Source organism: Phoenix dactylifera, unplaced genomic scaffold (genome assembly GCF_009389715.1).
Source record: "Phoenix dactylifera cultivar Barhee BC4 unplaced genomic scaffold, palm_55x_up_171113_PBpolish2nd_filt_p 000057F, whole genome shotgun sequence".
NCBI lineage: Eukaryota > Viridiplantae > Streptophyta > Magnoliopsida > Arecales > Arecaceae > Phoenix > Phoenix dactylifera.
In genome coordinates, this window is record NW_024067671.1 from 53,157 (window position 1) to 66,558 (window position 13,402).

Below are 13,402 nucleotides of genomic sequence, written 5' to 3' on the forward strand. Positions count from 1 at the left end.
AGTAGCATTTAGGTACTCATGCCATGTGTTAAGCGATATGTAATGACTCAGGTTTGTTTTTGGTCACTGCTAGGTAACCACCAAATAGTTTTAGAACTTGGCTGTAGGTTGGTCTAACCTAATTATTATATCATGTATGTACTACGTATACATGAATTATCATATTTTGATTGAGACGGGCCATGTCGGGTGTAGAATTAACTGAGATACATATCCATAGATTAGATTAATCGCTTTTCGCGAAGTCATCTCTATGATGCAGTAAACTTTTGACTAGATGTACAACTAAGAGCTTGCATTTCTACTAGCAATTTTAGTAAATATTTCTCCTTTTTCACTAAATGCCCCCACATTGCTTAGTTCCTTTAGGTTAGCAGTCAAAAGCGTAATGCATTGAAGATCTTGAGTTGGATTCAATCCATCCATCCTGCTTCTTCTCATGTGCATGACATGCGATAAATGCCGGTTGGATTAGGCGGACTCTTTTAATTCTACTTCTTGGATCACACAGATGTTATTTTAAAGTTGCATCTAAGCTATACATGTTAACCTTCCATTGAGCTTATCATGCTGCATCACAGGAACACAAGTTAAAAAGCAGCTCTGTTTTTAAGACAGGTCCAAACTAAGTTGCTGTATTTGGAAGGGAGAAGAGTTGACCCACCCTCTCAAGATCCAAGTAGTAAGTCAAATAACTGATCAAACATTACAATCAACAAAGTTCTCCAGCTCTGAGATCCTAGTTTGGTAGCGTCATTACACCAAGTCCCATTGATTCAAACTGCTGACCTTTCAGTAAGAAGTGAAAGGTACTGACCACAGAGCTAAATTGGACATGGAACCTAAGCCGAGTAGAATATCACCACCTTAGTCTGGAACATATCAGACAGCCAAAAGCTTATGCCAGCAACTCCAGCTTTAGAATGAGAAACTATTCATCAGTCTCAATCTAAAGTTAGCTCTTCTACAGCTGATTCATGTCTGAACCAAATTCTAATCAAACCGACTTGTTTGCAGTCTTATTGATGGCTGCAATAAAGACAGAAATCGAAGGCAGGTTAGCAACAAAACCTGAAATGAAACTGTTTTCGCCTGCTCCTCAGCCAAGCGGGCCACTCGTGCCCCTCGCCGTGTACTGCAGGGACCTGGTTGTCAGTTGATCTACATCAATTAAAAACCATGAACAAGGAGTAAGCTCCCATGACGAAGATGCAGGAATGACAGACCAGCAATGGCACTATGGCAAGTACTCGAGAATTAACATGGAATTCAGCCTCGAGTTTCCTGGAAATATATGACTTTCTCCAGGACAACAAATGCAATTACAAAGTCAGACCAGATCTGAGATTAAAGCCAAGAACACAAACCAACTTGGTTGATCTCCGGGTTATGCTGGACCTGGAGCTGTCCTCTGCAACTGCTTTCCTTGAATGTAGGATTTGGAGACAAGCTGCAAACTAGTGATTGCTCGCTCTGCTGGTTTCATATAAAATTTATCCAATTTTCAGAGGAGAGAAGCAACGGCCGTTTATGCCTCCCCACACCTGAATTTTGAAGACCATGGTCTTATAGTAAACGTTTCTTAAATATTTGGACTGTTAATGGCATGAAAATCATTGCAACAATGTCATATCATTCTAGAGTTAATCATAGATGCCCTGTTAAATGAGCAATTTATCTCTGTCGTTAGAACACTGATCAGAACTTAAGACAAAAACTACAACAAAATTCAAAGGCAAAACCATCTAGGCGATCATAAATTGTTTCTAGCAGAATACTTGAAACAGAAAAATCTTGGGTGTCCCCCAGTTTCTCCACCAACATTAAACTTCCATTATAACTGAAGATTCCTAACTAATTTCTCAGCAATGGAATAGTGCAAAATCGAAAAGCACCAATTGGTAGATTAAGCCCTCTTCTTCCTAGCAGCAGCAGAATGAGATGCACTTGTAATTGTGCGTCGAGGGCGGGAGAAAAGTCCTCTTAGGGTTGCAAAGAAGGCAAAAACCAGAAACGGAGAATACATTTGAATCAGCTTGTCTGATGCCTTGCCTGAAAGTTTCAGCTCCGCCATTAGAGCAGCCTGAATAAATAAGCACAATATCAGATGGTAGAAAAACTCAAAGAAAACACTATCCAACTATATTTCAGCACTACAGAAATGATTTAGGTTTGCTATCAATATATTCATCCATCACACCATACTAATCAAGCTTGACGGATGTTGCCACCATGAGACCAGCCACCCTTATTATATATCAACCCAGAATGTTGTGATTTATCACAGCAACAGCCTAACCCTTCCCTTTAGGAGATGGAACTAATGACTTGTTAACTTCTTCCAAGCATAAGTATTGTCAGCATTCCCATCACTTTTATACTTAGTTAGACCCACTCATTGCTATCATTTTGCAAAAAAAATAAGAGGATCTTTCTAAACCAATTCTTTAGGAAGATATGCATTTTATAAAAGAAGAGTTTATTTGTATATGCTGGTATGGTGAATAATTGAGTAGATTAGCATGTTCTCTATTCTAATGGCACTCTAAAAAACTCTGAGCCATAGAGAGTTTTAATTATAATGCAAAAGCCATGTCCCATACAAACAATGAAGCTAATATAAGAATAAGTTGAATCGAAGTATCAGGTTAACTGACAACAATGGAGCCCATTTGCATCGCCAAATAATAGTTACTGCCTGAATCCATGATTAGTTATCCTTGGATTTAAGTTCTGGTGAATGGGCACTGTAATACACATTAAATATAAAATAGGAAGTCTGGAAAAAGTACTCAAATTTGATTTTGATATATTTGAATGTACTTGCAAACAAAGAGGTGTTGCGACGTAGGGAATAACAGAGGAAACAATTCTTTTCAGCCTAGACCATTCTCTCCAATGAGAATCCAAATCTTGTTGGATTGAACTTCCTAAGTTGACCAGGTTTTAAAATTTGAAGTAAATTTATATTCAGTAAACTTAGAAATGTCAGGACTCCTATTTTCTTAAGGTAACTCGGGGCTCAGATTTCTTCAGATGGTTAGTGGTTAGATTTAAGGGTTGGGAAGGGAAGGGGAGGAGCGGATAGGGACGCATCTAGGGTGGACAGCCTTATACAGGTGGCACATGGTATTGGAATCAAATCTAAAAAGCCGAGTTCTAGTTCCATTTCGTTTCATTGCATTTACGAGATATCAATGGAATAACTAATGAATACCTCACAGCCGAATAAGACAGAAAATAAAAAGTTCAATTGGGTAGAAGAGAAGGATCTTGTTATCTTCTCTTTGCTTCCAACAAAATCAAAGAAGATAGATGAAAAAGAGGAGGAAATGTGAAAAAATTGAGAGAAAACAAAAGAATTATCTCTCTAGCAAGGTTTTAGAACTAGGTTTCAGTTCACTTCCAATTTTGGTCCTGCAAGTAGAGTTTTAGAACTAGGCTTCAGTTTTGGCGATTTCAAGTGTCTCTCCAATAATGGAGTTTCAGTTTAAAAGGTCAGAAAAATTTAAAAAAAAGAGAAAATTAGTAAAAAAAAATCAAGGAAGCTTATTTCCCATCACTTAATTGTGTTTAAGTTATTCAGGAATATCATTTAAATAGTTTGGTTAGTTTTAGTCCGAAATTAAGCTGTATTAATGCTTATGCTTTAAATATATCACATGAATATTCTCTCTTTGGTAAAATAACAAATTTCATAAACTAACAAGACAAGTACAATTGCATAAAATAAATTACATTTCTCTATTCAGTACCAGATACTATTTTAAGGTGGATTATGCAAATACTGGTCTTCATCATTATCATCATCACAACATGGGTGGGAGTATCGATAGGGAGGATGATATTAATGTGATAGCTCATGACCAATCCACTGAGTTATGAAATGTTAAATTTATTCTATAAAAAATTATTATGTTTGTGAAATATATCATATTTAGTTGTTTATGATAATATACGTAGGGTACTATGGTAAGGGCTATATTAGAGGCCATGATCTATGAGGCCTTGATATATCAAGGACTGTCTATTATGTATTTATACTCTCTTTTAACTTAAGAAAAAGAAAGAAATCCTTCTTAAATTTGGTATTATATAGCCTATGTATTTAGACAAAAAGGAAATGACCACATTATAATAGCAAAGCAAATCAGAACTAAAAAAAAACACCTAGATCAATTTCGGCTGAAATTGACTGAAACCAATGAAGTTGACCAAAACCAAAAATTAGGGGTCCATTCAGTTCAATCTTCCGCTGAAACAGATTTGACATTGGCTGAAACTTAAAACCTTGCTCTTTAGGGTCTCTCCAACCTAAAAGGTAAAGGGTATGACAACAGGTGGAGATCAAGGGGATTGACACCACCTTACTCCTTGCCATCCTTTGTCATTAGTCCCACTCTGGCACCCTTCACATCAAGATCAGATTCAAAATGTAGGATTTGGCCCCTTCTCATCCCCATCTCATCAAAGTACAAGATAGTTCACAGGAATTGACTTGCTTTCATATACCAATACGATTTCTTTAATTTTTGATGAATATTATAATCAGAATTTTTTTCGCCTTTATTGGCTTTTGAAAACAAGAATTTGCACTTTCAAGAGGAAGAGAGATTGAAAGATTACACTAATAAATTCCCAATAATTGCAAGTGTTTGTTACCATCATGTTATTTTTGTGATATAGATTTTCCTAAAATATCATGGGAGTGAAAAGAGAATGAAGATAAAGAGAAAAGCAGCCCTATCCAATATACGTGGATGAATTCTGACCAAGAGTGGTGCTAGAGCAGCTGCCAATGGCAAATAGCAAAGAGAGGATATCGGATTGCTACTATATAAATCTAAAAAAAATGTGAAGTTATGAGATAGAGATGGAGAGAGAAAAAAGGTCATGATTAACATCAATGGTGCTAGAGTAGGGTCCTGAGAGGGCTGACAAAGGAGGGGCTAAGCAGGATTGGTGGCAGTTGTCTTGGGCTCCTTCCATCTCGGCTTTTTTCCCTCTTTACTATTGTGACATACTTGTTTTATTTTTCCCCTTAAAATCTCGTAAGTGCAAAGAAGAGAGATAGAGTTTGCATTTGTTCAGAGTTTGATTCTAACACCACATGTTACATGGATAGAGCCATGCACAGCCATGCACAAATAGATACATCTGTTCTCTGAGATGGTATATGAAAATTGGAAATATTTTTTCTACCGTGTGGAGGGTGTTTCAGAGTTAAGTGGAAGGTATTCTGGGGAAAAAGATGACACAAATGATACATGGACTATCTCAGAACATCCAAACTCTTGTTTTTTAGTATAGCGACAAATAGTCTGTACCACACAATCATGTTTCTCAACGATGAAATATTATTTATTTGATTATTTTCTGCTTCTGATAAGAATAGTGTGTAATTCCTATTTTAGAAGATTTATAGCTTCTATAGGTATGATAATAGTTTGCAATATCTTAAAATCCATGGAAATAGTGTTGAAGGTCCAATATTTTTAGAGCTTGAGTTGTGGGAGTTCACAAAATGGACCATGATAACCAAATAATAATACTTGTAATAACATCATCAGCCTAAAGCTATCATATCAAGATCTTCCTTAGAGACCAATGGCAACAGATAAATATCATTTATTGTCGGGTTTTTATCATTCTCTTACAAAATCTCAAAAACTTTTGGAATATATATTAAGGAGGAAAAAAAGAATCAGAGATTTGTCACTATGGAGCCAGCTGTAACATGTCAGCAATTCAGGATAACCTGAACCTCCTAGTGCAATCCTTTTAGGATCTTTGCAGGATAACCAAAATATCATTCTTGCAGCAACTTGATCCTCCCAACTTGGCTCCAAAATACCCACTTCTCTACCATCCCGAAAGAAATCAAATTAAGATCTTTTCTTCGTGGTAAGGGCAGAAACCAAAAGATTTATAGAACATTAATTAGAACATTAAGACTTTTTACCGAACCCAATCTTCGTCATTATTGGGATTCGATTATCACATAGTCATATAGAGTACTTAAAACAACGAATCTCACTAATTAACCTACAAAAAACACGAACAACTAATTAATCTTCAAAAATATATAATTCTTCGCGAAACGGGACATAAATACGAGAAAAGATAGGATCTTTCGTTGGGGGGGGGTGTTCGATGAAGGAAGGGAAGGAGGCATACCATGGAGGTGGCGGCGGAGACGCCGGCCATGAGGGTGGTGGTGGTGGCCCAGGGGCGGCGGGCGAGGATGCCGTAGATGTTGGCGAGCGAGAGGGGCCAGAGGAAGGCGATCTCGACCCAGACGAGCCCGACGAAGAAGTGGGGCTTCTCGACCATTAGGTAGTCGCCGTACTCCTCGCCGTACCACTTCTTGAGCTCCACCAGCGGCGCCGGGAAGAGCGAGCTGGGGAGGACGGTCTGGGAGTCGATCAGCGGCACCGCCACAGCCAGTACCGCCGAGAACAGCACCACCACGGCATCAACGAGCCCCGAGATCAACCCCATCTTTCTCGGCTTCTTCTTCTACCGTTCTACGAAGGGTCTCTGTTTTTGTCCCTCTTTCTCCCTCTCTCTCTCTCTCTCTGGGTCTGTCTCTCGGTTTCTCCGTTCGCCCGAGGCGAGTGATATGGTAAAGCGGAACCGGTGAACGGACCGATGGGAATGGTTGGCGTTGTTCTGTTGTCCCGCGAGTCATTATATCGAGTAAACGTAGAGGGTAGGTTGGCTGCCTGAAATCGGGGACCGGGGGAATCCGGGATGGTTAGATGAACCGAACCGCGCTCGTAGACCGCCGAGCCGGGTCGGAGCAACACCGACCGGGTGACGGTTTACATGAACCGTTGCTTTATGGAAGATGGACACAACTTGGACATGGGTCTAAATCACTGCAATATTGGTAAGTCAAGTCAAGTCAAGCCTAGAATTTGTTAGACCAATCAAATTAGACATAAGCCAACCAATCTCACCTAGAATAAGAGTTGACTTATCTATAACTTATAAGTTAAACTGTTAGGCTTTGTTTGACCTATTAAATGAGGAGTAAGATATGTTAAATCAAATAAATGTTGGCAATGGAGTTGTGGGAATGTCTCATCTGTCTTGAGTTTTATCTTGCAAAGCTTCTTAATTTGCTAATCACTAGAAAAAACAAAAATATTAAATCATAAGATACAAAAAAATTACACAATCCAATAAATATGTGTACACTCAGAGAAAAACAAGAAATCTAGAAAAAATAATTGAATAAAAATAATAAAGATTAAATTTAAAAAAATAATTGTAGTTAATTCATGTTCCGGCATTTCTAAACTTCAGATTGTTTTCCAAAAAAATAAGAAAGTGTATTTTTTTTGAATGAAATAAGAAAGGTTAATTAAAAAAAGCAGAGAAGCGTTGGAAGTTGGCAGACCAGACCGGTCAGGAATCAAAATTAAAGAACGAAAGCCAACCCTCATGTGCAAGGATCAGTCGCCTTGGAAAGTAGGTGCGGATCATCTTAGTTAAAATGCTTCAGAGGCGCATGGCTACCGAAACTCCATGTCCACGTGGCCCACTTGGATCCGAATCTCTAGTATTGAAGAAAATAGATTTAAAACCGTTCGATTACACCCAACTGTTCTCACCCGTAAAGGAAAGCAAAAGGGACAGTCTCTGACACATCTCCATGACTCCATCGGGCCAGGAGCGTGGGTGGCGAGGCAAGTGGGTGAACAGTGGAGTGCACGTAGTTTGAATTTATTTCAAATTTGATGCAAGCAGGTCGAGCCAAAAGGTTGATGTTTCCTGCCAGCTAGCTGGAGCCCGGCATATTTTGCACGTGTGGACCGCGCTCGAAGCAAGGCATCAAGAAACCAAATAATAGTAATAATTAAAAAAATGTCAGAAAAAGTAATAATAAAAAAGATCCTATCGATTACTAATTTTTTTCTTCTACACTTCTGGCTTTTCACGTGTTAACTGGAAGATTGTCATCTTCGCACCACTCTTCTAGTGAATGACACCGGACATGCCTTACCAATCGCACAAATTATTTATTTTTATGGTATACTATAAAAAAAATAAACAAAAAATTAATATTATATGTATACATATAAAGACACCGCACCTACTTTACCAATCGCACAAATTAGTTATTTTTATGATATATAAAAAAATAAAATTTAATATCATATGCATGCACCCATTCATGCATATATATACATGTATACAGGGGCGGCCCAATACATTTGGGGGCCTAAGGCGAACTCATTAGATAAGGCCTTTTTTTTAATTATTATTTAAATAATAAAAAAATTTCTTAGAGTGAAAATTGTCTATGGTGTGTGGTAGTTACTATTAATCAGCTCAAGTCATGGTCCAATCCAAATGGCTGCCTCCACACTCTGAAAATATTTCTTAGAGCGACCTTGGAGTAATATTCCTCAGGCTTTTCTGGAAAAAAAAATAGAAAACAAAATTAGGGAAAGAGATTTTACCTTTCATAGAACTCAGTTGCGAAACGAGATCCATTGTAGCAGATGAACCAGAGCAAAATAAGGATTAATATGTCTACCAGAGTTAAGAAAGCCCACAATCCAGAGTATCCTTAGTATAATATCATAGGAACAAAAACTCCAAAAATACCTCGGTAACCCATGAAGAAACCTAGAAGGAAATGGTGGCGATTCTGTGATATGAAAGAGAAACGAAGCAGCTGAAGCAGAGCAAAATAAAGACCAGCACATCGCGCTTAATATAAAAAAGGGGGGAAAACTTTCATGGATTAAGAAACCATAAAAATTACAAAAATTTGATGCAATTCTGTAGCCCTTGCATGACACTGAATAGAAATTTCAGACGGAGTCAAAATTATAAGAAAAAGAAGTGAGACACGGCGGATGCAAAAGCTCAAGTAGTGATTCCACGGTAGGTTTCTTTAATTCGCCGAATCAAACAGCAGAACCTCAAAGAAAGAAAAAAAAATAGAGCCGTAATGGATGGATGAATCCGAATTAAAGTAGGGAAATATTGGATGAGAAAGGATACTGAAGAGGTAGCGCTCCCACCAATCGAGCATGTAGAGGCCCATGATGGAAGAGCCTTGGAGGTCGGAGGTCGGAGTCGGAAGAGCCGAGCACGGTGAGGAAAGAGGAGCGGTGCTGGCGTGCTGCGGTGGAGCTTGGAGAGGACTTCGGAGCACTGAGAACCGAGCTTCCGAGTCTGCTGAGAACCAGAGAACGGGAGTCGGGAGATTGGAATTTGGGAGAAGGTTCACCATCACTGGTTCAGCAATAAAAAAGAGAGCACCGGCGGCAGAGAACTGAGAAGGGGGGAGAGAAGGGGGGAGAAAATGCCCGTTGCTTGTCATTTGTCAACTGCCGTAGCCGTTGCGGCGTTGCCCAGCCAGCCTGTCGTCGGGGAGACGCCGAAGGCCGAAGGGGATGCACTGTAGCGGCGTCGCGTCGTCCTGGCTCCTGTCCACTGCCCAGCTACGACTAGCTTAGAAGCTATTCAAGCTAACAGAGGAGTAGACTCAGTAGAGGACAACCCGATATACTAGCTCAGCGGCTCAACCTATGCATTAAATTAAAAAAAAAAAAAAAAAAGTGCGGTGGGATGGGGCCTTCCCTGGGTCGGGGGCCTTAGGCGACCGCCTCAGTCGCCTAAGGCCCGAGCCGCCCCTGCATGTATACACACACATATAGATATATATATATATATATATACATGTATATATATACATATATACATGGGTGTGTATATATATGTTGGGGAAAAAACCCAAGTCATACCGCCACGGAGGCGCTCGGCCAAAGAGCGCCGACCAGAAAGGCGCTCGGCGAAAGAGCGCCGACCAGGAAGGCGCTCGATTAGAGAGCGCCGACCAGAGAGAAATACCGGCAAGTAGAGGCGCTCGACCAAAGGGCGCCGAACAGAAGGGTGCTCAGCTAAGAGAGTGCCGATCAGAAGAGGCCCAACCAAAGCGCCAAGTAGAGGCGCTCGGTTAGAAGGTGCTCGCCCAAAGGGCGCCGACCAGAAGTACTAGAAGCAACCCCGCCACAGGGCGCCCCGCTGGGCGACCAGCTCGGCTCGGCATCCTTGCCGAGCCGATGCCCTCACCAAATACTCGATCTCCGCCTAACCTTTTAAAGATCTGACGGCTATATACACGACTCCACTACAACTTGCCACCTGCCGCCATCTCTGAGCCGTCAAGGCACAAGATCTCCGCAGATATTTTGGCACGACCTATCATTAATGCACGAGACCCACTCAAGTCTCCGGAGCACTCAGTCATTTAATGAACACGGCCCAAGACGATCTCCGGATCGCTGAACCATCAAAGCATATGGCTCTCCCTGACCGCCGGTTCACTCGGTAATAAATGCACTTACCGTCTACGAACCCCAGGCCCACTACGGCCGACGGTTCAACCACTCCAACGGGTCTGGTCACCCACGACAACTCCCTGACTCCGGCCTGATTCGACCTTATTCTCCACTACGCCATTAATGGGCCAAATCGTACCCAATTATCATAAAAGAAGACAAATTCCCCTGTCACCTCCCAGGTAACATAATACCCTTCTATAAAAGGGAACCTGGGAGGAAAGAGGAAGGGGACCGGAAGAAAAAAGAAGAAAACAGCACAGACACAATTGAACAAAATATTCTTTTCTTTGCTCTCCCCACATATCTGCCCCCTCTGACTTAAGCATCGGAGGGCCGGCGCCGGAAAGCCCGGCCACCGGCTCTTTTTTGCAGGACAGGACGCACTCTTCTTCGCTCACCCCCTCCACGGAGGATGCAGCCGGCCGGCGCACCGCCGTCCGCCCTCCCGGCAGCGGAGCTCCTCCTCCCCTAGTTTCGCGGCGGCCCCCGGGTCCAATTTCCAGCAACAGTTGGCGCTAGAGGAAGGGCCCGAGTTGCTGCCATGAAGCTAAGAAGTAAAGGGGCTTCCAATGCCTCTCGACGTCCTCAACCTAGTCCTGAACGTTCTGTTCGAAACTCGCCGCCTCCGGCCGAGTCAACCCCTCAAGTTCGGCCGGAGCAGTTTGATGCCCTGGTGCAACAAGTGCAAGCCTTGGCCACTGCTGTCCAAAGCTTGCAACCCAGGGGCATCCCAACGGCACCGCTTCCTCCGGCTCCAGTTCAACCGAAGCCCCCTACAAGCGGACTTCCTCTTCGAGGTCAGGACTCTCAAGTCCAGGCCTCCCTTTGGAGAGAGCACCCAGTCAGAGGCCACGGAGGCTGGCCACAACCTTCAGAAGCTGAGTCGGTTCCGGGGCAACCTGCACCCGAACGAACCGCTGCAACGATCCTCCAGAATGACGAACTCGACAAGAAGGTCGAGAAGTTGGAACGCCAAATCCAGGCACTCCACGGAAGAAAATCAGGGCGTGATGGCGACTTCGAGTTCACTACGAAGTCGCCCTTCTCCCCGGAGATTGAAGATGAGCCGGTTCCACTACGGTTCAAGATGCCCCAGGTGGAGCCTTACAACGGCAAGGCTGATCCCCTTGACCACCTGGAAAGTTACCGGGTCTTAATGGCCCTACAAGGAGCCTCGGAGGCCATGATGTGCAAGGCTTTTCCAGCAACACTCCGAGGACCAGCCCGGCTTTGGTTTACCGGGCTAAAGCCGAGTACTGTCTCCTCTTTTGAGCAGCTCGGCAGACAATTTGCCGGCAATTTCGCCGCCAGCCAGCCCCAGCGGCGGACATCTGACTCCCTCCTTGATATCAAACAAAAGGAGGGAGAATCCTTCAAGGAGTACTTGGACCGGTTTACCGCCGCAACATGGGAGGTCCGGGAGCTTGACCAGTCGATCGCCATATCGGCGCTAAAGACTGGAGCCCGGTCCTACAGGTTCCTCTTCTCGATCGAGAAGAATTTCTCCGCGGACCTCACCGAAATGTTCGCTCGGGCGCGGAAGTACGCCAAGGCTGAGGAAGCCGTGGCTGTTAGGCGGGGCGGGACCGAGCAGAACCCCAAGAAGAGACGCCGCGAGGAGCGCGGCCAGCCCAGAAGCCCGTCTCCGCGGCGAGCCAAGAATCCGCCCCGCCCGAAGAGTCCACCCCGATTGAGGGGACCGCCACAGCAGAGGTCACCACTCTGCCCGAGGTTCCCACTGCGGGCCCGTGCACCCGAGGGGAGGTATGAAAATTACACTCCCCTCAATACCCCTCGGGCTGAGATCCTCATGGAGATTGAGAGTCGGGATTGCATCCGGCTCCCACCTCCGAAACAAGACACCAGAATCCGGCGTGATCCCCGGAAGTATTGCCGTTTCCACCGGGATCACGGCCATGATACTGAGGATTGTTATCAGCTCCGAAACGAGATCGAAGCACTCATCCGCCGAGGGGTGCTCGATCGGTTCGTACAAGGCCGGCGTGAAGAGAAGAAGCCAGCCGAAGGAGTCGCACAGCCTGAAGGTTCAAATGCCAACAGGCCCATCGCCGGCATCATCAACACCATCCGAGGCGGGGCCTCGGCTGGAGAAGTTTCAGGGGAAGAATCCTCCTCGAAGCGCCTGCGCGCCTCTAAAGCCATCTCCTTCTCAGATGATGACCTAGAGGGAGTCGAAACTCCCCATGATGATGCCGTGGTCATCTCCATGGTCATAAATAAATTTGATGTAAAACGCATCTTGGTTGATAATGGAAGCTCGGCGAATGTCTTGTATTTTGGTGCCTACTGTAAAATGGGGATGACAAAAGAGCAGCTGCGGAGGATGAATGCTCCTTTAGTCGGATTCACTGGGGATTCAGTCCCAGTGGAGGGCGAGATCGACCTCCTGGTCACAGCCGGGCTCGCTCCCCGTGAAAGTACCGTGGGGATGAGCTTCCTCGTGATACGCTTGCCCTCAGTCTACAATGCCATCCTCGGAAGGCCGGGTCTCAACGCCCTCCGAGCAGTGGTCTCGACCCGCCACCTGCTCATGCGATTCCCCACCAGCCAGGGAGTCGGTGAAGTTCGAGGGGACCAAATGGTGGCAAGGCGATGCTACCTGGCGACCCACGAGGCAAAACGACCGGTCAAGGTGCCCGTCCCAGCATCCGACCAGCCCTCAACTAAGGCTATGGAGGCACGGGCCGACCCTCAAAAAAAGCGGGTAGAGCCTGGTGAGTTACTAATCCAAGTTCCTCTACGTGAGAACTTTCCCGAGCTAACCGTGCAGATCGGCTCTGGCCTCAACGAGCGTGAGAGGGGTCGCCTCGTCGACTTCTTACGAGACAACATGGACGTCTTCGCATGGTCGCCTGCAGACATGTCGGGGATAGATCCGGAGATCGTGGTCCACCGGCTCCAAGTAAAGCCAACCTGCAAGCCCGTGCGACAAAAGAAGCGAGGCGCCGCCCCTGAACGGCAGCGAGCAGCAGCCGAGGAGGTCGGCAAGCTCCTTGAAGCTGGCTTCATCCGGG

At 44.3% G+C, this 13,402-nt stretch overlaps 2 protein-coding genes across 2 annotated transcripts; both read right to left on the bottom strand.

Moving 5' to 3' along the window:
- Positions 1–1,602: 1,602 nt before the first annotated feature.
- LOC103717151 (sigma intracellular receptor 2) lies at positions 1,603–6,619 on the bottom strand. Its single transcript, XM_008805434.4, has 2 exons — positions 6,178–6,619; positions 1,603–2,083 (listed from the first exon to the last, which is right to left on the bottom strand). Exons 1-2 carry the CDS (start codon positions 6,499–6,501, stop codon positions 1,907–1,909), a joined length of 501 nt encoding a protein of 166 aa, XP_008803656.1. The 5' UTR covers positions 6,502–6,619; the 3' UTR covers positions 1,603–1,906.
- Positions 6,620–8,440: 1,821 nt separating this feature from the next.
- Positions 8,441–9,066, bottom strand: LOC120104641. The gene is made up of 2 exons (XM_039116127.1): positions 9,022–9,066; positions 8,441–8,544 (listed from the first exon to the last, which is right to left on the bottom strand). The coding sequence occupies exons 1-2, from the start codon at positions 9,062–9,064 to the stop codon at positions 8,468–8,470; spliced, it is 120 nt and encodes a 39-aa protein (XP_038972055.1). The 5' UTR covers positions 9,065–9,066; the 3' UTR covers positions 8,441–8,467.
- Between the last annotated feature and the right edge of the window lie 4,336 nt (positions 9,067–13,402).